The following is a 23,770-nucleotide window of genomic DNA, read 5'->3' on the forward strand; positions in this document are numbered from 1 at the left end:
AGATTTCACCTTTCAATTGAAAGAACGTCAAGATTACATTGTAGGAGAGTGTGTGAGATGGGAGATAACATGGGTATTTTGGGAAAATACCATTTGCCCAACAGAATATTAGGCCATACACTGTCCTGTTACATACAGGACAGGAGGTGACTCTGCTCACGCCTCCTGCCATTTCTTTCTATTTATAGTCTAGCAGTAGCTTGGTGTCCATGGTGACTGCTCAGTTTTTGCCTTTCCGCAGTTTCATGTTCCTGTGCCTCTCGTTAATGAGTCAAGGTAGCCTGTCTAATAACCGCTAAATGTAATAACCTCTAAATCCCTGTGGATTATTATTATTGAAGATTTATTTTTGTTTAGTCCCAGTTCAATATTAGGCGGTGTGCTCCATGCAGTCATTTAACGACCCCGCTGTATTCTATCTGAGGACACCACCACCCACTAAGGTGTCAGAATGCTCCCTATTGGACCCTCTGCAACTGGCATGGATACGTCATACCCTCTTTTAAATGCCTAGCCTTGGTTATACGTATCATCTCTGCTCATGTTTTGTTGGTGACAGCTAGTCATGCAGTCCCTCCTAGATTCCAGGGGACTGGGAAATACGCGTATAATCTGGTGTATGCCCAGGGAGAAGGACAGGGTGTGAATATTAGCTACGTTTGTTACACCTGCCATCTCCTATCCTCTCTTCTGCAGGCTGCTAAAGAGCCTGGAGCCTAAGGGTTGCCGGAAAAGTCAAGGGTACAGTGAAACTAACTGACCAACCATTATTCAGTTTCTTTTAAAGTTTATCCGTTTGCAAAACAGTGTATGAATTTAGACCTGAGCTAGACCTTAAAGATGATTTAGTTCAGTCATTTCAGACTATTTTGGGAAGTGGATCTCTTTTATTCAAATGAAATCGTATGGGGACACCAATGTATACAACAGAGAGGGAAGCTTCTCTGGCACCCCATCCTTTCCTCATTGACTTAAACTCTAAGGCCCTTCCAAGGAATCCTAGGGCACTGCGGATCTGATCTAATCACTCCATTTAACAGATAGGAGAAATTGAGGTTCAGAGAGGCGGGAACATACTTGCCAAAGCTTGCATGGTTTGTAGCAGGGTTAAGGTTGAAATCAATTCTCGGTGTCCTGAGGCCGGTGTTCTTTGCACTACTACATATTTACTGAAAAATTGTGCCATTGCCTTTCTTTTTTTGTCTTTCCCGGTTACATAGTCCTTGAGGCCCCTGACCGGAAGTAGGGCACAGGATACCTTCTTGGTGTTTTTGGCACCTTCTCTTTATTATTCCAGCAGTGGGCAACCACGTGGATTCTGGACAGAGTCTGCCTAGCCTCAAGCGAGGGATTAGGTTTAAAAAACTTAGCTGAGTAAACACAGGGTGGGAAAGACCTCCTTTCTAGCATTCTGTATGAAAGCACTTGCACTGTTAATTGTTGGGAAGGTCATTGCAATTGGAAGCTGTATTTAAGGGGGACACTGATCTATTTACCATACCCAGAGCCTGGGGCCAATATGGGGAAGGATCTGAAAAGAGGAGTGAGGCAGAAGCCTTGCCCAGGAGGTCCTCACCGTCTAGGTTGTGGACAGAAATGTAAAGGAAGATGCTGGGGAAGCTTGGTCTGAAAAGGAGAGCTTAGTAATGAATGTCGTTGCTGTCTTCAAATATTTGCAGGATGAATAGGCTTTGCTGGGAGCCGAGATAGTTCACTGGAATAGCGCACATGGCTGAGGTCCAAGGCTACGGGGAGAAATGCTGCTTACACAATCTGCCCAGTGATTTTATCACTCATCCAGCTGTCCCTCCCCCAAATCCCAAGAGGAGCCCAAAGCACTTACTGCCTGAAGAGAGAGGACTGGTCGGGGCAGAGAGCTCGCTAGACACTTGCTGACAATCACTTCCAGTGCCCTTCCTCTGTCTGCTAGCACCGCAGGGCTCTTACTGCTCGTAGCATCCAGCTTCTGCCTGCCTCCCCGTGAGCAGCTGGCCGGGCAGTAAAGCAGCACCTGGTGTACTCTACGGCAGTGCTTCTCAAACTTTAATGTGCATGTGAATCATCTGGGGGGCTTATTAAAATGCAGATTCTGATTCATGTAGATCTTGGTGGGGGCCCCGGAATCGGAATTTCCACAGGTGACGGTGATGATACTAGTGTGGACCGTACTTTGGGTAACACAGCTCTACTGCTAATCCCGTCTCCCCTCCAGGCTGCAGCCAAAAGCTCTCAGGCCAAATGACCACTTCATCCAAGTTGCTGTCAGGATTCAGCCTTGCATCTCTCTTAGCAAAGAGTTACTGCTTGGAAATATTGACTTATTCCCATCCCAGCACTCACGAAACAGTTTGATCCAGATATAACTTAGCCATGCAGTGTCTTTGTCATGCCTTGGGCAGTGAGCAACAAAAAACACCCACATTCTCTGGACTTTCATTGAAGATGTTTGAGATATAGCACCTCTGGGCTATGTGCATGATGCTGTCAGAAACTTGACCCAAAGACACAAGTGTCTACTTGCCTAACAATAGGGCAGATTGTTTCCCTCATTGCTGTATAATTGTGATCACCCCAAGGTGACTGCTGCTTACTCCAGTGCTTTGTAAAGTGATCTTTAAAAGATCTTTTTGTAATACATTGAGCACTTGTTCAATGAGGCCATAACCCCAGGAATAATGTTTAAATCGTTAGATGTGTCTGCCTCCTTTTTAGAAAATGATTCCATCAGGTGATCTCTCTGAGCATTTCTTTCTCTTTTTTTTTAAATTAAAGTTTATTGGGGTGACAATTGTTAGTAAAGTTACATAGGTTTTAGGTATACAATTCTGTAATACTTCATCTGTATCTCACATTGAGTGTTCACCACCCAGAGTCAGTTCTCCTTCCATCACCATATATTTGATCCCTTTTACCCTCATCTATCACCCCCTTACACTCTGGTAACCACTAAACTATTTTCTGTGTCTATGAGTTTTTGTTTCTTCATTTGTTTGTCTTGTTCCTTTGTTGTTTTCAGTTTTTATCCCACATATCAGTGAAATTATATGGTTCTCGACTTTTTCTGTCTGACTTAGTTTGCTTAACATAATAATCTCAAGATCCATCCATGTTGTCACAAATGGCATTATTTCATCTTTTCTTATGGCAGAATAGTATTCCATCGTGTATATACACCACATCTTCTTTATCCAATCATCTATTGAAGGACACTTTGGTTGTTTCCATGTCTTGGCCATTGTGAATAAAGCTGCAATGATCATCGGAGCACTGAGCATTTCTAATTGTCATTTATTGAAGTCCTTTCAAGGTCATGTTCCTTCCCCTCACAATAGCTTATTGGTGAAAATAATTGAGAGGTTTCTCATGATGTGTTAATTTTGTTAAGGTCTCAAATATAAAATCATGTTGCTTTTATATATAGAAGCTGTGTGATCTTGGGCAAGGTACTTAATATCTCTGGTCATGTGTGAACTCATCTGTAACATAGGGATAATAAGATCTACCTTGAGGAAATTAAACGAGATGATGTCCATGAAAGCACATGGCCCATTCCTGGCACATGGCAGTCACTCATGAAATGCTGGTTTCCTTTGCCTTCCATGTATTGCTCTTAGGCTAGTTTCTAGCTGTTTATGGGAGGGGCACATATTTTATTTCTTCCTCCACTAGTTTCAAAGCCTCTTGAGAACAATATCTATATTTAAATCATTTTTTTAGGTCTTCACTATGTGGTCAGTAACATGTTGAGTAAACTAATGAATGACCAGATAATATTAAGGTCTTCTTAACCTTTTAGGTTCCTGAGTGTTTGATTCTTCTAATGTTCTAGCTGCTTAGAAGAAATTTGGAGGATTCCCTTAAAATGAATATCTTCTCTAGTAAGGGAATTTTTTTTTGCAGTCTTATGAAATATGTATTACATTTCTTATTACTAATAAGTATGTACCTGGGCCCAGGAACTGGCTACAATAGTATAAGTAACCTCTCAGTTTATGACCTTGGGCCTGATAATTTGCCTCTTGAAATGAGGTAGGTCAGAGGCTAGTCTTGACTCTGTTTCCCCTTGCACTGCTTTCTTGGGAAGATCCCTGTGGAAGATGAGCAAGAAATATGCATTTTTCTCTGACATGAGATTTGGGAGTCATGTACAATAGAGGCTGAGTTTCATGATATATTCATTTAGGTTCTCATAGAAGATGCATTTTGTGTTTTAGGTTAAATACAATCTGGCTGGTTGGGTTAGACCAACTCAGCGGATTAGAGGAGAGCCAGTAGGTCCTTCCAAATCTAGGGATTGTAAATGGTTACCTGGCTAGGTGAGTACTTTTTAAATTGTCTGTATGAATGAGTTGCTGGGAGATAGTGGCAGTTGAGACCATTTTTACTACTTTGCTGTGCCCCTGAGATGGGCAAGCAAACTGGTAGAAAGTATATAGGCTGTCAAATTGAGACCCAAATTTAAGTCCTGAATTGGGTATGTTACTTAATTCTAGAATCTCAGTTTTTTAATATTTAAAAAGGGATAATAATGTCACTCTTGTGTGTTTCTGTGGGTGATAAATTAGGTAGCATATATTAAATGCCTTGTGCAATGCCTAGCAGTGAGATCAGGCCCAGTTTTGATGGCAGTGATGCTGACATGTTTCAGAAAGAGGCATAGGAGACAGACTACAACGGTGTCTCCCCCCCCCCATGATTGTATGAACCCCAATGCATGTCTGAGGGGTGTGCCAGAGTGGCCTGCAGCATTTTATGATAGAACTGCAGACTGCAGTGGTGGTGCTAGGAGTTTTTCATGGATCTGGCAAACATGATCATCTGGGGAATGAAAAATCTCAATTGCATGGCTTATTCTATGATCATTTGAAATGCTGCTCCATGTGTGAGTAGCTTTAACCTTTTCTTCCTCACTCATTATCTACCGTGTTTCCTCGAAAATAAGACCGGGTCTTATATTGATTTTTGCTCCAAAAGACGCATTAGGGCTTATGTACAGGGCATGTCCTCCTGAAAAATCATGCTAGGGCTTGTTTTCCAGTTAGGTCTTATTTTCGGGGAAACATGGTAGAAATAGTTGTTCACTTACAGCTTTTTATGCAGGGGGAAGTAAAAAAACAAACACAAAAAACATTACTAATCTCTTTTTTCTGACCATTTATTTCAATCTCTGATATCCAACATGGCTTCTGTTTTTTGTTTTTGTTTTGTTTTAATTAAAGTTTATTGGGGTGACAATTGTTAGTAAAGTTACATAGATTTCAGGTGTACAATTCTGTATTACATCATCTATATATCCCATTGTGTGTTCACTACCCAGAGTCAGTTCTCCTTCCATCACCATGTATTTGATCCCCTTTATCCTCATCTACCACCCTTCTTCCTCCCCCTTTACCCACTGATGACTTCTGTTTTTAATTCTTGGAAAAGTAAAAATGGCAGTAATAAAAAAATAGACTTCAATAAATCCATTCCGTGTGAGTGGCCTTTTTTAGACAATAGAAAGAAGATTCTGAACTGTACTTCTAAGTACTTAACAGGCGACTCCACCAAGCTTTGTTAATTAGTTTGTGGCCTGTCACCTCACAGTAGATCAATCAGTCAATCTCCATTTCAGAGGCTCAATGTGTCACCATGAGGGCCCCCGGACCATCTGTGAATTGGGTTCCATACGGTACAATTGCTTTTGGATCGTAGCTCTTTGTGTCATATTTAGCTAATGGTAGATTTTGAGAAACCTGGTGGTAAGCTGGTATGTAGTGAGGATTAATGACGACTGTGATGTCCAGAAGGAAAATAAAATTTTCGTTGCTTTCCATGCAGCTATTTTGAACTGGAGAGCAGCGGTCTGAGGGATGAGATTCGGTATCATTATATCCACAATGGGAAGCCCAGGACGGAGGCACTTCCGTACCGGATGGCAGATGGACAGTGGCACAAGGTCGCACTGTCAGTTAGCGCCTCTCATCTCCTCCTTCATGTCGACTGTAACAGGTATGGTACATGGTCTTTCATGATTTGTCCTTGAACTCGAGCAATGGGAAGAGGGAAACATCACACCCCTGTTACGCCTGGCTGCGAAACAAAAACCGAGGGACCCTAACTGTAATTTAACCTACCAAATGGGCCATTAGGCATGCTGAAATGACCAACTGTAATACTCTAAGAAAACAGTTCATTAAGATGAAACCGTATCCTGTGATTAGGAACAAACGTACAAAAGGTTGATTACAGACTGGGGAACATTAAGTGCGCCTCGGTGTACTCTGGGCACCGTCTGAAATTCCATGGAGCTGTGATCACAGTTAACTGTGATATATTGTTGAGGTCGTTCCCCTTGGAAGCGAATACGCCAGTCTACCTTAGAATGAATCTGAGAAGCCTGTGCTACTGAAGCGGCTAATTCTATTTCACTTCATCAGGCACAGCTTTGCTTAAATATGTTTTCCAAATGGAGGCTTTTAAAGAGGCTGTTCTTTGAATCTTTTGGAATTAATACCGTCCACTCTCTGCAGAGGAATGAGCCTTCCAGCTTGTTAGAGGACAGGTAGCAGGAGCATTTGTGAGGTCTGAGGGGTTTCACAGGAGGGTGTGGGTTGGGCTGTGAAGGAGCTATTGTCCCACGTGTCTGTCGTTGGAGTCAGGTTTACTGCCGGCTGAAGAAAGGAGGCTATGGGTCTCTAGTGGATCATTTGTGGCTGGACAGCTGGATAATGATGGTCAGGGGGGATGCTTTGATCTCTCCAGAACCCACTGAAAATCCTTATGGGTAGTGATCTGAGTCCTATTATGGAGAAATTTTTGCATTGCAAGCAGTGCCCATGAATTGTTTGTTCTCATTAATGATACCATCAAAGTTAAAATGGCTGTTCAGCCACAGGACTTGCTCCCTCGGGCCCAGGATAAAGACCAGGCCGGCTGGGGACAGCGTCCCTCTTAGAACTCAACAGAAGGAGGGATAATCCCAGGTCATTCAGCTCTAGACCACGTTTCTGATGAGATATTTAATGAGCTCCCGGCTCCAGCTCTGTAGACTCTTTTAGAAGACCTGGAAAGGTCGAGAATAGAAACTAGTATCAGGCTTAAGGGAAGTTCCTCCATGTTGAAGTGAGTCTTGGTGCATTTTGATGTCACCTATTTAAGATAGCTTCTGAAGAATCGTCCAGATATAATATGTGTGCATGGACAAAGTTTCCATAGAAACCAGTGGCTTTTTACCTTGCAATCCTAGGGTTGGCAGCTTGAATAAAGTCAGCCTGCAAGCTGCTATCTCCATTTCCATCTCCAAGAGCTCATTGTCTCTTTCAGTTCTCTAGAACTAACTGGCTGTCTGGTAGCGCTATTGTCTCTCCACCCCCACCGCCCATATGCTGCCCAAATGGGAGAGCAGAAGAAGGGTGTGGCATGTCCTCCTTTGCCAGGGGCCAGAAAGATGGCTCAAAGCCCTAGTTTAGTAATTCCCAACTGAGAAGTCCTGGAGACACTGCTGCTTTCTTGCTGTGTAATTTTTTGCTTCCTCCTTCCAAAAGTTTTATCTTTTTTCTCAATATTCTCTCTGGAGAAGAGGAAAAGAGGAGAAATGCTATGTCTCCACTAATCTAATTTGTTTCATGCCTTCACAAATTCTCTGGTCCTTGTGGGATATACTCTTCTCCCATCCTCGGCCACTTGTGAGCTGTGTGAATTTGGGCAAGTTAATTTCTTTGCATCTCAGTTTTTAAATTTGTAAACTGGAAATAATAACAGTAATGCATGCTCATAGATGGGAATGTTACACGAGCTCATCCATGTAAAGTGCTTAGCGTGATCTTGGCCTTTGTGTTCAACCCATGGTTGTTGTTATTGTTTGTTTTTCACATGTGTGGTGCCTCTTCGTCTCCAACCTTTCATCCACTGCGTGTCCTTGGCTACATCGACCTCTCTACCTGGAAAGTGGGGGAGAGGATGGGAGAGCTGGAGTCCACAATAGTCTTTAGGGTCAGACCCATTGGTAAAGAATGGGCTGAGGGGATTCTAAATATTCCTTCCCTTTTTCATACTTTCACGTATGGCATAGCATGTTGTCCTTTGTGTAAGATCTTAGCGGGAACAAATACAGTGTTGCCAGGTGATGAGTCATGGACTCAAACACAAATGAGGTTTTTACATGGGTCGGGGGAAAGAAAGGCCCGGAACGACTGGGCCATAGGAAAGTTAAATTTTGATTTTGGTGTGGGGAATGTCTAGAAACAGATCCCAAACCTGACTACATATAAGAATTACTGGGGAACTTAATAAGAAAAAATGTGGGTAACTAGGCCCCATCTCTGACCTACTGGGTCAGACCCTGAGGGTTGGAACCTGAGAAGCGATATTTTTAGCAAGCTTTCCATGTATTTTTATGCAGGCAGTCTGGATTTGGGGCATGGACTGGCATTTCAAAACCACTAGTTTAGATAGAGGTGGAGGACGCTGAAGGACAGGCTGGGCTGCAGTAAATAAATGGGGGGCCCTGGAAAGGGAAGCACCTGATGCAGAGCCCCAGTAAGCAGGAGAGAAAGAGTAAAGAGAGGGTAGTGTCTAATGCACAAAATAAACTTATCTTCTTCACAATTTTCTTCCTCGCCAGCACTGGATGATTTTAGAGTGGCGGAAGCTCTGGTCTGCTTATTAAGATGCTGGTTTACTACTTCTTATCTAGGCCACCCTCTCAAAGAGGGAATTTCACAAAAGCTGATTTTTTCCTCTTTCAGCGACTCATTTCATACCATCATGAGTTTCTTACTTTTTGACTCCTTTTACCTTTATTTTTGTCAACCTGTCATGCACTGGAGTTCTGCTGGTTGGGTGATACATGGTGATGTGATAGACACCATTTATTGAGTGTTGGCTGTGCTGGGCAGAGTGCTAATTAAACAGTTTACATAGAGTAATTCATCCCACACACATGCGATTGTGTTTCTCATTTTAAAATGATGGAACTGAGGTTACGTTTTGTGTCGCGACCCTGCTGTTACCTGGCAGCTCTAGGATTTGGACCCAGTCTGACTCATGCATACCTTGCTCTAGCTACTACGCTGTTCAGTTCAACAGTGGGGACCATTGGCCCTGGACTTGGAACATGAGGGAAGGCAAGAGGCTGGTGCGGTGTGAGCAGCTTGCTCCTCTCTAGTGTTGCTGACCTTTGGAGTTGTTTGGTAAGATATAGAATCTTACTAACTGAACCCATTGTGTTGGCATCGAGGTAGGGACTTGTATTTACTGGGCACCTACTATAGGCCAGGTAATGTACTAGGTATGATATTCCCTAGGATAGCCAGGTGGGGACAATTTTATTAGACCCATTGTACAGATTTGGAATTAGAAAGGTTCAGAAAAGGTAAGTAACTCGGTCTCAATCATGTAATATAATAAACTTTGAAGTGGGATCTAACTCCCGAATAGTCTTCTCACCCCTCCACAGCACCTCTGTAATTCACGTACCTCCCAGGACAAACCCCCTATGGAGTCTTTCCAGGGGAGAGATGCCGCAAAGGATTCAAGGACCATAACATTTGAAAATAGGAAGGGAAGATTTCCCAGGCCAGTTCCTTTGCCCTGAAGAACTGTGGCAGGATTTTCTACGTTTTTTTAGGTTAAAATGAGAAACAGAGCCTTTTCAGATATAATTACACAAATTGTCACAAGAAAAGTGAGTGCTGTTTTAGTCAGTAGTTTAACACTTTCTGCTTGCTACAGAGACTTATATCTTTCTCCCTGCTTCAGCTGTTTAGCTGGACCTAGTTAGAGGCTCCCAACATGTGGGTAGCAGATTACCTCAAGCTAGAAACATAAAAGGAATCATTCAGTTGGGTGGTCAGATAGATGATCTCCATTGCCTTGGGTTTTTCTCTAGCTGCCAACAAAGCCTAGAATGAGGCCTGAACTCACCTTCCTCATGTTTTTCTGCTCCATTCTCAGCTTAGCCTGCAGCCCTTCCCCATTCCTCAAAGCCCAGGATCCCCTGCCATGTGGGATTTAGTACGTAAGTGTTCGTTCTCACTCACCACAAAAAGGAATTTTCTTTCCTTTATTTGGTAACTTTTAATTGTCTAGCAACCCATCACATTAATGTATTGCCTCACTGTCTCTGCCAAGCTGTGGAGGATACAAAGAAATGAGAGTGCTTGCCATCGTGAAGTGCACGGCTTATTCATTCAGTCATTTTTGAAAATTCTGAAACCACCAGGGCCCCCCACAGAGATAGGCCCTTTGTCCTGGATGTCAGAAAAGCACGGACTCAGACTCAGCCCTGTGAGCAGACTGACTCGACAACTTGTACCAGCATCTGAGCAGTGGAGAGAACTATAAACAGTCACTTCCAGCATCTCAGTCTTGAAGTGACAGTAGGGCTGAGCTTCTCAACAGAGAAGGGACGGACTCAAATGTGTTTTCTAATCAAATAGCACATTCCCCTTGCCTTCGGCCAGCACATTTTGCAATATGCAGGTCCCCACTCTAAGCCAACCTCTTCTTGCCTTACTGCTGGAAAAAATTTTCTCTTACACAGTCACATTGCAACAGAGCTCCGAACTGTCACCTCGTTTGTTCAGACTTGTACAAGTGTGCACAATACACACACACACACACTTCTGATGCTTAGTACTCACTCTGATAGGAAGTTAACTCAATTATTATAGTCTGGAAAGAAATATTTGTATTTTACTTTAACACATGCTATTCATTCACTGCAGAGTGCATTCAACCTTTGCATACAACTGATTGTGATGAACGTGCAGAAGCCGAAGAAATCAAACTTAGTATAAATCACTGAACACGTCAGTAATTCAAGGTTTCTGTATAATATTTCAGAGTAACTTCAGGATGTCAACATCTGTTTATCTCTCTAGGTTTTCATAATAAATAGCGTGATATGGCATCTTCCTTCCCAGAGAGCTCCTAAAGTATTTACAAACACCATCTTATTAAACCTCACATTCCTTAAGGTAGTTAAGCTACATGTATAAGTACTACTTGGATTTTATACGGACATTTTTCTTACAGTCGGGAGAGGGAAATTAAGAGCTGACTATCAAAGGCTACAGCTTCCCAGAGAGCCAGGCTGAGACTCTCAGTCTCCTGCTCCTCAACTGATACATTATTCACAAACAGGAACACAGGCCCCAAACTCATCATCAGAATTATCTAAAATAAAATTGAGAAGCCAGCATATGCCTCATGCCCAACTGACCCAGCAGCTCCAGATCGTCTGTCCAGGAAGAGATGACAAGTGAGTTAGGCAAGCCGGACATACCCAAGTGTGAATTTAAGTAACAATGCAAGGCACCAGTACAAGAGATGTCGTAAGGCAGTACATGATGGATTGCTGGAGACCATCAGGCTGGGAGATCACAGGAGGGAGAGCTCCGGGCCATGTAGAGTAGCCTCTTTGTTTCTTACCTCCCCAGGTGAACATACATGACAATGTCTGCTGCTTTACAGTTTTGCCACTGTGTGATTTGATTCTGTACCAATCACATGAGAACTGGGCGTGGGATGAGGTGCATCTCGTAAAGTATGACAAAGTCAATCATAGTGCCGGTGAGAGAAGAGTGTGTATGGGTGAGTGGTATCAAGAGAGGGAAGCCTTCAGGGAGAGATAGAAGGAAGTGTGAGAGGGGAGGAAGAGCTGGTCTTCATGTGACGAGGCGGATGAGCTCTGATTTCACCTAGACTGAACTGAATGCTGGACCTTTGTTTTGGTTTTGCCGTTTATAAAATGTGATTTACATGCAATGATGCAGGAGTGTGAAGTCAGGGAATCTATGTCTTAGATTCTTTGAAAATTTTTATTTGCTTCATTCATTCATTCATTCATTCATTCATTCATTCATTCATGTGCCATGAGCTATGCTTGCATTTGTAAAATGGGAATAACAGTAACTCTTCTACCATATGGTTGTAGGGATGTAGCAAAAGAGAGTGCGTAAAATCCTCAGAAAATTTCAAGCTACTGTATTAACATATAGCATCATGAAGTACTATAGACATAGACCATCATACAGAAGAAATGTTAGAATATCATCCTAAAAATGAGTACGTTTTAGTCAGATGTTTACCTGTATAAAAACAATGGCTTATGTCTCATGGACAGGGACCATAATGTGGTGTGTAACGTGGATCCGTGGTGCAATGTAGGGGTTGAGATCAGTCAGGTTCCTGAAGTTATTCTGACTGCCAAGTCCTAGGCAAGGTTCTCCAGTGGTTTGTCTTTTAGTTCCATGGTCGTTAGTGCAGCACAATGGTGCATGGTTTTTATGCCAACGGAGTCCCTTTAAAACTATGTAATTGCAGTCTCTTTAAAAACATGTAACTGAAGCTGAGTGGGGAAGGAAATACCCCCTCCCGTGAGATAAGATCTTTGGTTGATCCTGGCAAGGCCTTGAGAGTGTGGCATGATCTCTTTCCCTTTTTGTTCTTGTGAAAGAGGAGGTTCAGAAATTTAATCCCCCCTCTCCAACTCAGGAGCCAGAATTATCACAGCTTTTATGAGGGGTGGAAACACCAGGTAAAGTTTTACTGAGTGGGGAAATGTATTTGTTATAATCTCCTGGGTTACCTAAATAACATATATACATACTCTTTGCTTCTCTACTTTGAAAATCTGGCTTTTTAGCCCAAAGATGTTGTGGACTGAAAATGTGAGCCGAAAGAAATTGTTAAATTCCTATGTCCCTGGCAACGTCATCTACTGTCTCTTGGCCTTAGCTCCCTAGATATACAGTAAGGGGCTAAGAGTCGATGAATTCTGTCTCCTTCTGACTTGGACCTCTAGAGCATCTCTCTCTGGTTCTATCGCATCACAATGCCGAAGAAGGGCTTTTTTTTTCTCCTTTTTTTTTTTTCTCTCTCTCTCTCCTGCCTTCAGGACCCTGGAGAGCAGTTCAGCCTGCCATCTTCACAGGGCCACTTCTGTAGTAGACCAGCGGGGGCTTTGCAGTTGATATGTGGGTAGACAATGCAAAATGATGCCGGTGAGCAAAGGCCACTTAGCCTAAATGGCCGTCTCTCTTTTTCCACTTGCCTTCCTCCCTGCTGGAGTAGATGCCAAATACGCATTTTTGGATGCTAAGGGACGTCGGTGTCTTGTTCTCTCCACCTTTGGGCCTTTATTTCTTTCAGTGTTCTGTGCCCCAGACATGTGACAGTGGACAGCCTTCGAGGGTGGGGTGTGGGGCCTGCAGGCTGTCCCTGGCCATGGAGACCCTGGTGGTTTGATTACCCACGCGATAGAGCAGTGTACTGTAGTCAGCAGATGGTGGATAGTGGTGCTGTTGAAAAAATCACACATTCTCTGAATGGGATGAGCGGGAGGGCGGATGTGGGTTTGGGGAGTGAGACTTTGCTGCCAAACTGTAGATTCATTCTTTCCCATTATTCAAATCTCTAAAGATCTAGGTGGCCAATGTAATAGATTCAAAGTTATAGATTCTTTGGCAAAGTAGAGAGTGGCAGCTAATTGTTAAGGCAACCTAGACATTCTGGTGTTGGATGTCTAATTCTACTGAGCCCTCTCACTGCTTCTACCCATGCTGTGTACCCTGTGGATTATTCATTCCAGCCTCGTTAGGTGGGTTCCAGGTTTAACTTTGCCCTGTATTCTAATGACATCAATAGCAGGCCTATTTCTCATTTTGTCTTTTCAAGAAACTTTTTCTTTTCCTCTTGTTCCCTGGAGGGTTTAAATATGACTTTAGTCAACTGTGGCGTCAATGGCAGAGAGACGTAGGAGGTGAAAGGATTAATTGAAGCAGATGATGACAGAGTGGCCTGCATCTCACCCCATCAACCTCTACTCCCAGGCTTTCAAAGTTGCAAATGGAAAGGACTAAAAAGAAATATAGTACAATCTTCCCTTTATCTCGGGGTTTGTTGGCTACCTGAGGCCATGAGTATATTAACAAGAAGGCATTTTATTGCATACATGGGGCCCAAGATATATTAGAATAGAGTGGAAAATAAGACTTCATTTCCAACTCCCAGTGATTTCCTCTACATGCCTTCAGACACATTTTGAGTTGCATTGTACTGCATAGACGTGGGTCTATATAGGATGAATGGAAAGGGAAATAGGTTGCAAGAGAAAGAAATGTTTTCCTCTATGAAAAGGTATCAATGTTTGCAATTCTATTGTTATAATTTTACTCTGTCCTTTTTGATGGATATGCATGTTTGCATTTTTTTTTAAGGGAAGCAAGGAACAAAAATAAGTCAAACCAGAATAATACATGTTATGGAAACTTATTTTTTTAAAAAAATCTACATTTATATATTAGTTATCTCTGTTGCTTTTATGCCTCACTCATTAGAAACGAGCACTGGGAAATAAAAAAAAATGCATGAGCCATGAGGAATTTTTAATTGAAAAAAGAAAAGAATTCCAAATATGCGTTAGTTTTCTAGTTAGACCAAGGGTGCTGATTTGTCATTGAAAATAACTGATTTTCCGCATTACCATAAAGAAATTAATTGATCTCTCTGGAAACTTTAATTAAATTAATGTTATAAATAATCCCAGAGCAGTTGGGTGCAAGGAAACAGATTTATAGCTGTCCCTCTTCAGCTGCTCTTCTTTTAGGAGTAAGGTAAGGGTGGAGTGTGTGGCTTTCTGTGCATTCTTTCCCCTGCTCTAACCTCTGATTTGACTTTTGTCCCTTTGCTCATCCTTCTGAAGTTCTTGTGAGTGTTTCTCCCAGCAGGAATCCCAGAACCACTAACCCATCTGGTTAATGTGCCTGGGCCCTCACCTGTGGTTATTCTTGGGCAATTAGAGTAGAAATAATTCCCCTTCTCCTCACAGGATCTGTGTGACGCTGTCTCTAACTCTTCCTGAGAAATGTCATGCTGCATTTCTACTCATTAGAGTCTATTAGTCTGAGGGTATCACTTCCCTGACAGCAAATTTCACACATAGGAACTTACCGGCTTGGAGTTGGGGCCATCAGCTGGCTTCTTTGGCACAGTTGGAATGCCTATAGTATCCAGAATGGAAGCTTATTCCCACTGGAGGTAAACAGCCCCGGGCTGTGGTTTATCCTGGTATGTCCTCAGCAAAGCACTCGACTCACTCAGTCCCTCGATGTACTTTTGGGAATACCTGCTCTCCGGGTCTGATGCTGTCCTTGAAGCACAAGCAAGGAAGGAGCTGGGGAATGTATGCTACACATTTCTTGGATTTTTTGACATTTTGACCTCAGAGGCGCAGCACCCTACAGTGGCAACTCAGACTTTTTGCTCAGTCGTTACGGAGTTGAGGTTAGTGTTTTGTATGTCTTTAGAGATAGTTTATATATTCACTTGATCTTTACTGTAGCTCTCTGAGGTGGATGTTCTTGCTTCTAATGGTTAAGGAGTTGCTGAAAAGAGAAGTGACTCATCCAGGGGTGCACCCTAAGTCAGCGGCAGACTGGACCAAGTCCAGAAGTCCTTCTTTAGTCCTATTTCAGGGAGCTTATTCTCTACTAGTCCCTCCACCTTCTTTTCCCCTCCCCTCCTCCTCTTCCCCCCCTTCCTCCTCCTTCTTCATCTTTTTAACACCCTTTGACAAGATAACACTTCTAACCTCATGAAAAAAGTATAAGGTATCCCATTTATAAGCTGAGACAAAGGCCACGGCGTTCGCTGTATTACTTTCTGTACCAGGGGGTGCTGGTCACCTCACAGGGCTACTTCCCCATTGGACCAAAATTGACCTTGTTATAAATTCTAACCACTGTTAGTCTTTAGACTCTAGAAGGCTTATGCGGTGTTATTTTTAGATTTAAAGACTTTCCTTCCTTCCAAAAGCTGAGTGTTGATAGACAGGTTCATGATGTCAATAGCACAGAGACAATATTGCATCAGGCCTTCGAAAGGCTCATCATCCTCATGTGATTTGTATGCATTGCATGTGCCTCTGTGCTGATGTGTAATGGCCAATGACCTAATCTTAAATCACGACTGACTGCAAATGAGCCATTTGGCTATTTCTTCAAATGTGAAATAGACGCATTACACTGGTCTTCAGTGTTACATGGGTGGTTTTACAGGGTTCCAATATAAATTTTGATAGTCATGATTTCAAGGTGGTAAACTCACTGTGTTCTTTAAGGTGACTTTGCAATTACAAGGTCACATTAAAAACTACTGGTGGCAAAATAAAAAGATGGGCGGTAGGGACCCCATTTAGGAGGCCATTTGTTGTTATTGCTTTTTTTATTGGTAGCTAATTAGATATGTCCTAGAGCCTGTAGGAGCTAATAAGAGACCAAGGCACTGGAAGTAGGTGAGGACAGTGAATTCTGAGTAATTTTTATGGACAGCAATTTCTCATGGACGCTAAGGTGATACATAAGGACTTCACACTGCACATCTGATTGCCAGTTCCCTTCCCACCCCATCACACACATAAGCTTATTTAATGGCCTCCTATCAGTTTTAGGCTCAAGATCACAATGCTTATTATAGCTGACAAAATTTTTGCATAACTTTTTGCATAATTTAAAAAAATTTCCTCTTATGTTAGTTTTCCCTTCCTCTAACCTCAAGTTGTTTTTGTTTTAAAAGTATACTGTAGTCATTTAAGCCAAAGGATCTCTGTACATGCCAACTCTAGACTATCAAGTTCATTGTACTTACCCTTAGTTTTCAGGACAAAAGGAAGAAGTCTCTTGTGTTTTACACTTTCATGATAAAATCGTGTTGATTTTATTCAGAATAGTTTTTGATTATTTGATTGCTATCTGCCTTTCCCATGGGCTGTATGCTCCCTGAGAGCTCACCATTATATCAACGATGTATATCATAGAGCTGTTATATGATAGGTGGTCAGTACAGATTGTGAATACCTGAATGAATGAATGAATGAATGAATGAATGAACGAACGAATGAATGAATGAATTCAGAGAGTTCTTATCTGGTAGTCTGTATTTGTGATTTCTTGTCTGTGATCCTAGCCTTGTGGATGTTTCCATTAGTTAAGTCTCCTTGTTCTTTGCCTCAGTCTCCTCATCTGCACAAAATAGGCGTCATCTTTTACCCAGTCTACTTGTACAGGGTTATTGTGAAGGTCAAATGAGAATCTGCATGGGAATGTGTGTTTTAAATTTCAGTGTGCTTTGTAAATATCAAGCGCAAGGAAAAATGAAGTAATCCTAGTATTTCTGCTTTGAACTTTTGAGGGTTATTTTTTTTTCTTGAGGAAGGCAGTTAATCTATAAAGGGCTTTTGGTGATTTCCTGGTCTGATTCACAGCACAAGGTGAACCGTGCTTTGCTCTCATGTTAAATTTACATGTGTCCTGGGTCTGAGGGAGCTCTGGCAGGCATGAAGGAGTGGAGGTAATTTACAGAGATGGTAGGAACATAAACCCTTCACAGGGAGGATTAAGGGCATGTGCCCCCTCTGATGGAGAACAAACACAGTTGGGTAGACATGGTTTACCTGTATGGTAGACATATCACTATCAAAAAATTCTGTGGGTTTGCTTCCTAAAACCGCATTTGAGGCCCACAGTGACGGCATTCCTTCCTGCCCGTTAAATTAAGCCTTTTAGGCAGAGTTTCATGAGTGAAAGTCAATGGATGTATTTTTTTCTTTAATTTTTAAAAAAAATTATGAAAGGTACGTGCCTGAGTCACAAAATTGAAAAAAAAAAAAAAAAGAAAACACATACAAGAAATTATGAGGACAGAAATTCTAAGGAACAATATGAAGGATGGGGTGAAAATTTTTACAGTATGGGATTTTTTTTCCAGCTTTATATGATGGGACACCTAAAACTTATTATAATGCATCCCCTCTGAAAATCACATAATATGTAATAAAACTACTGAATAACAAAAACATGAAAGGTACAAGCTATTTAAAACCATGTGATACCCACCACTCTGCCCTTAACTCCTTTCCACAGAAGTGATCATTAACGGTTTTATTTCTCTTCTCTAGATCTTTCTTTTGCATATTCAAACAATTTTTTTTTTCAATATGGAGACATCCCTGTATGTATTGTTCCTCCATTTGCTTTTCATTTCACAGAATAAAGCCTGACATACCATTGGCATGTAGCAAGAATATATTCAAGAGGCATGAGGGCTGCTTTGTTTCTTGTAGGATAGTCTGGATAGCTCTGTGTCTTGGCAGTGTGTGGAGAAGTAGTCTCCTGCAGGCCTCTAGGCTCCTGCTTTAGACTATAATCCATGCCCCTGGCTTTTACACACAGCAGTGACTATAGAAACAGGGCAGGGAGCCAAAAGCCCCTGACCTTGGATCAGCATGTCCTGTCTCAGCTGTGTATCTAGGTGAGACCATGGCAATTAGCCAATGCTAAGATGGGAATTACAAGATTGAAGAAGGTATGTGATGAGGGTCAGACGATCTGAGCATGGGAATGATGCTAAATCTCATTTTGTGTGGCTGAAGTGGAGCTGGTGCTGTGCAGGGTTAGGCATCAGGTGAATACCATGGGGGAATGTGTAGTTTAGTGGTTAAGAGCACATGCTTTGGAGTTGAATAGCCCTGGGTTTCAACTCTGGCTCTGCCACTAGCTGTGTGATCCGTGGCAAGTTACTTACCTTTTCTAAGCCTCAGTCAAAAAATACAGATAATAATAACTTACCCTCAGACTTCACCACTGGCCCCCACAGGACACCTCCTACATAAGGCCACTCTACCAAGACCGGGAGACATAGCTGCCCTACCTAACATATAGAAATAAACACAGGAAGACAACCAAAATGGTGAGACAAACATGTCTAAAATAAAAGAACAGGACAAAACTGCAGATAAAGAATTAAACAAAATGAAGACAAGCAATTTCCCAGATGAAGAATTAAAAACCCTGGTTATAAGGATGCTCCATGATCTCAGGGAGAACTTCAACAAAGAGATAGGAAACGTAAACATAGAAGTTAAGAAGTTAAGAAGTCAAGAACACAATAACTGAAATAAAGAACACATTAGAGGGAATCAACAATAGGTTACATTAAGTACAGGATTGAATCAGTGATTTGGAAGATAGGTTAGCAGGAAACACCCAATCAGAACAGCAAAAGAAAAATGAATTAAAAAAAATGAGGATAGTTTAAGGGGCCTTTGGGACGTCAATACCAACATTCGCAGAGTAGGGGTACCACAAGGAGAAGAGAGAGACCAAGGAATTGAAAACCCATTTGAAGAAATGATGGACAACCTCCCTAACCTGGTGAAGGAAATAGACATACAAGTCCAGGAAGTGCAGAGAGTCCCAAACAAGGTGAACCCAAAGAGGCCCACACCAAGACACATCATAATTAAAATGTCAAAGGTTAAAGACAGAGAAAATCTTAAAAGCAGCAAGAGAAAAACAGTTAGTTCCCTACAAGGGAGCTCCCATAAGACTGTCAGCTGCCTTGAAATATTCAAAGTAATGAAAAGCAAGGGCCTACAACCAGGGTTTCTTACCCAGCAAAGCTATCATTTAGAATTGAAGGACAGATAAAGAGCTTCCTGGACAAGAAAATGCTATAGGAGTTGATCAGCATCAAACTAGAATTGCAAGAAATGTTAAAGGGACTTCTTTAAGAAGAAGAACAAGAAGAAGAAAATATCAAAAATATGAATAATACAACGGCAATAACTATATATTTATTAACAATTACTTTAAATGTAAATGGATTAAATGTTCCAATCAAAAGACATAGGGTGGCTGAATGGGTAAGAAAGCAAGACCCTTACACCTGCTACATCCAAGAGACTCACTTAGATCAAAGGACACACATAGACTGAAAGTAAAGGGATGGAAAAAGATATTTCATGAAATGGAAATGAAAAAAACAAAAACTGGGGTAGGCATACTTATACCAGACAAAATAGCCTTTAAAACAAAGACTATACCAAGACACAAAGAAGGACCCAGTAATTACACTTCTGGGTATTTATTCAAAGACCCACAAAACACTAATTAGAAAAGACATATGCATCCATATGTGCATTGCAGCATTATTTACAATAGCCAAGATATGGAAGCAACCTTTCACTTATATGTAGAATCTAAAGAACAATATAAATGAACAAACAAAGCAAAAACAAATTCATAGATACAGAGAACATTTTGATAGTTGCCAGATGGGAGGAGGTTTAGGGGATGTGTGAAGTTGAGGAAAGGATTAAGAAGTACAAATTTGTAGTTTCAAAATAGCCATGGGGATGTAAAGTACAGCATAAGGAATATAATCAATAATATTATAATAACTATGTATGGTGTCAGATGGGTACTAGATTTATCTGGGTGATCACTTGGTAAGTCATATAAATTTCTAATCACTATGTTGTATACCTGAAACTAATATAATATTGTATGTCAACTGTAATTGAAAAATTTAAAAAATATTTAAAAAACAAAAATGTCTCCCTCAGGAGATTACTAGAATTAAGGTCACAACGCACATGCATTAGAATAAGACACTCCTGGTTGCAAATAACAGTGGCTTAAACTTGAATGGTATATAATGTTCACATAAATAGGAAGTTCAGATGAGGCAGTGCCTGCAATGAGTTGGTTCTCAGACATGTCATCTGGGACTGTGACATCCTTCATATCCTTCTACTGTGTCACCCTTGGCATTGTCTCACATGCTTTCCCCTGGCTAAGGGGAAAGGGGACACCATGATTGTTATAGACCAATCATCCTTCCTTCCACGTTGCTGGTACATTGCTCCCTTAACAAAACGGAGGTACTTTGAGCAAAGAAGAGGAGGAAATGGCTCTTGGGTAGGCTGTCACCACAGCCTATCAATGGATTAGTACTGTGCCTTGTGTTCAATGTACACCTCCATGCTGCTGCTGAGTTTGCTGACGATCGTTCCACATCTGAGCAGTGCAGAAGTGAATCGGAGGACAAATCCAAGGAGTCATGTATATACATGGCTGTTCTGCGATCAGGGTATTTTCAAGGCCATGATCAAAGAGAGGAAAGAATATGAATGGATCTGAGAGGCCAGCCTGGCTCCTGCCTCCAGAATCCATCAACCTTGTTGGCAGGGGCAGCTCTTGTTAGGCTTTCACTTTGGGAAACCTGGCCTCTGCTTATCTACCTGTGGCTGCAGCTCTCTCCCAGATCCTTTAACAGTTACCCCTTCTACATAAAGTACCATGGAGGCCCATCCATGCCAGTGCCTGCTCGCAGCTTTTACCCAGGCCTGCCTTCCCATTTGCTCTGCCTCCTAATCCTCCCAGCTCTCGCCCTATTGGTCCACCAATCCCTGGCTTTTGATGCCTGCTTCTTCCCCTGAGCAGTTTGGCAACTTGTTTGGATTCCTTTTCAGCGCTTCAGGGCTCCCCTGCCAGTCCCACTCCGTGTACTTCCAACCCCATCCCTTTCAGGACAGCCCTTCGCTGCCCTCGGGGGAGCTCAGACCTTGCCTTTGCTGGTTCCCTGATGTTGACTCTTGCCATGCATTAATCTTTATATTTTCCTGCTACGCTTAAACTTCAGGTTGGATCTCCAGCTTGGTGGGGATGCTGCTTACTTGCCTTGGAGTTAGATCCGTGCAGCAATGGGGTTAACATCTGCAGATGGGTTTAAGGCTTCACTCGCAGTAATTCTGAAATCCAGAATCCAGATTTCAGCAGAGAAGAAAGTGATTACAGCCTGTACAGTGTCCGTGAAGTGGTTCAACATACAAATTTTGTGACTGAGCCTTGCCCTGGAGCTCATGCTTGCTAAGTGCCACATGAAAAAGGTGACCCATGTTTGCAAGATGAGCATTCACTGGGATTACCCCAATCGGATGGGGAAACCCCAAATAGACAGCGGATTATGGAAAAACCGTTGAGTCTGGGCTGGGTATCTTCCAATTGCTTCTCCAGAAATATTCTCTCCTCTCTCTTCTCCACTCTGCCTGTGTCCTAGCTGACTTCCATGGGCTGCATCTGGAGGCTCATTTGCCATCTTTATTCCTTTTGAATTTTATCAGCAGGAAGAACAGGCAGCAGGTCAGAGGGAGAGAAGGGAGGGTATCTATTCCCCTAGCTCCTTCTCTGTGGGGTCACATTGGGCTGACTGTACCCCTCAACTGGAAGCCATAGGCCCTATCAGGTGGTCCTTTTCTGGTTCCTTTGCCTTTTCATGCACAGGAAGGAAATGGCATCCCCCCCACCCCCGCCCGCTCTTTTTACAAACTCTGTAGCACTGTACCATTCCTATGGTTTATCTACTCCTTGCTCATACTTCTGTAATTAATTCCTTTAGTTTATTACAGTAGTTCTCCCTTATCCATGGTGGATACATTCCAAGATCCCCAGTAGATGCCTGAAACTGTGAATAGTACTGAACTGTCTATATACGATGTTTTTATTCTATACATAGAAAGCTATGCTAAAGTTTAATTTATAAATAAGGTATTGTAAGAGATTAACAAAAATAACCATAATAAAATAGAACAGTTATAAGAATATACTATAATAAAAGTTATGGGAATGTGGTCTTTCTCGCTCTCTCAAAATCTCTTACTGTAACCATCCCTCACTTGCAGTAAATGCCTTGGTGTCACTCCTTTCGGGGGATCCCTTGTTGATGTCTCCGTCTAGGCTCCGTGCTTTCTGGTGCAACCTGTTGCTGTCGATCAGAACATGTTTTCTCTTCATGGTTTCCACCCACAAATGTAATGCCTTTTCCATCTTAACTAAGCACTTATCATGCACTGTGGCCGTAACTTCTGCCGTGGGAGGTGTGACAGCAAAACTAGCATGAATTTCTTTTTCCTTCTTCACAATTTTATGAATAGAACATTTGTTCTTATTGTAGATCTTAGCAAGCTCAGCACACAATTTTTTTTTCTTTCCTTATTAAGTTGAGGACTTTTGCCTTTTTCACTGAAAGGAAGCATTTCATAGCTTCTCTTTGGAATATCCGACTGCCAGCATGTCTCTTCTTGCACTTTGGGGCCATTATTAAGTAAATTAAGTGTGACTTGAACACAGGTACTGTGATAACTCTGACAGATGATCTGATACCTGGGAAGGCTAATAGGTGACTAATGGGCAGGCAGCATATACAGTGTGGATCTCCTGGACAACGGGATGATTCATGTTCCAGGTAGGATGGTACTGGATGGCGTGAGATGTCATCATGCTGCTGAGAACAGCCCACAGTATAAAACTTATGATTTTTTTATTTCTGGAACTTTTCTGACCATGGGTAACTGAAACCATGGAAAGGGACACTGTGCATAAGGAGGGTCTATTATATGCTCTTTTCAAATTATCAAACCTCAGTATACAGGTTTTCCCCACTATCGGAAAGTAGAGCGTCCTTATAAATACTTTATAAATCAAAATGACATAAAGCAAAGAGTAGCCCCAGCTTTCTGAAACTCCATGTTACACCACTTTCCTTCCATTGGTACCTGGACGGTGATGGCTTTTCTGTGAAAGCGAAAATCCTCTTTGATTGCTTCCGGTTAATGAAAACAGGTACTAGTGTGGATCTTTCATTAAAACGAAGGGGTGTAATGCAAAGTTTTGGAAAGGGGAGGATACCTAGAATGGCTATTTCCCACTAGGACCCAGACTGTTACAGGTGCAAAGTCAGAAACCCGATCCGTCTCTGGCTTCACCACTTCCTAGCTGTGGCCTTGGGCAAGTGTCTTAACCTCTTTGAGTCCTGGGTTTCTCACAGTAAAAGCTGCGTGGCACTAACCCTTGCTTCTGTCTACCTTACTGGGAAGAAATAAAGGATGTGAAAATGTCATGCGAACTGTAGTGTGCTGTGCGCAGGGAGGGGTTATTATCCCTGT

The 23,770-nt window shown here is 42.1% G+C and overlaps 1 protein-coding gene across 2 annotated transcripts in view; it reads left to right on the plus strand.

Moving 5' to 3' along the window:
- Positions 1-23,770, plus strand: part of NELL1 (neural EGFL like 1) — a 761,225-nt gene that overhangs the window by 99,621 nt on the left and 637,834 nt on the right. For both annotated transcript variants that reach the window (XM_019742633.3, XM_019742632.3), the window contains exon 4: positions 5,821-5,991. In XM_019742633.3, the coding sequence (XP_019598192.3) occupies positions 5,821-5,991 (171 nt within the window). The remainder of the gene's footprint in view (positions 1-5,820; positions 5,992-23,770) is intronic.

This window comes from Rhinolophus sinicus, chromosome 14 (assembly GCF_057876585.1).
Source record: "Rhinolophus sinicus isolate RSI-liver-muscle chromosome 14, RSI-T2T, whole genome shotgun sequence".
Taxonomy (NCBI): Eukaryota; Metazoa; Chordata; class Mammalia; order Chiroptera; family Rhinolophidae; genus Rhinolophus; species Rhinolophus sinicus.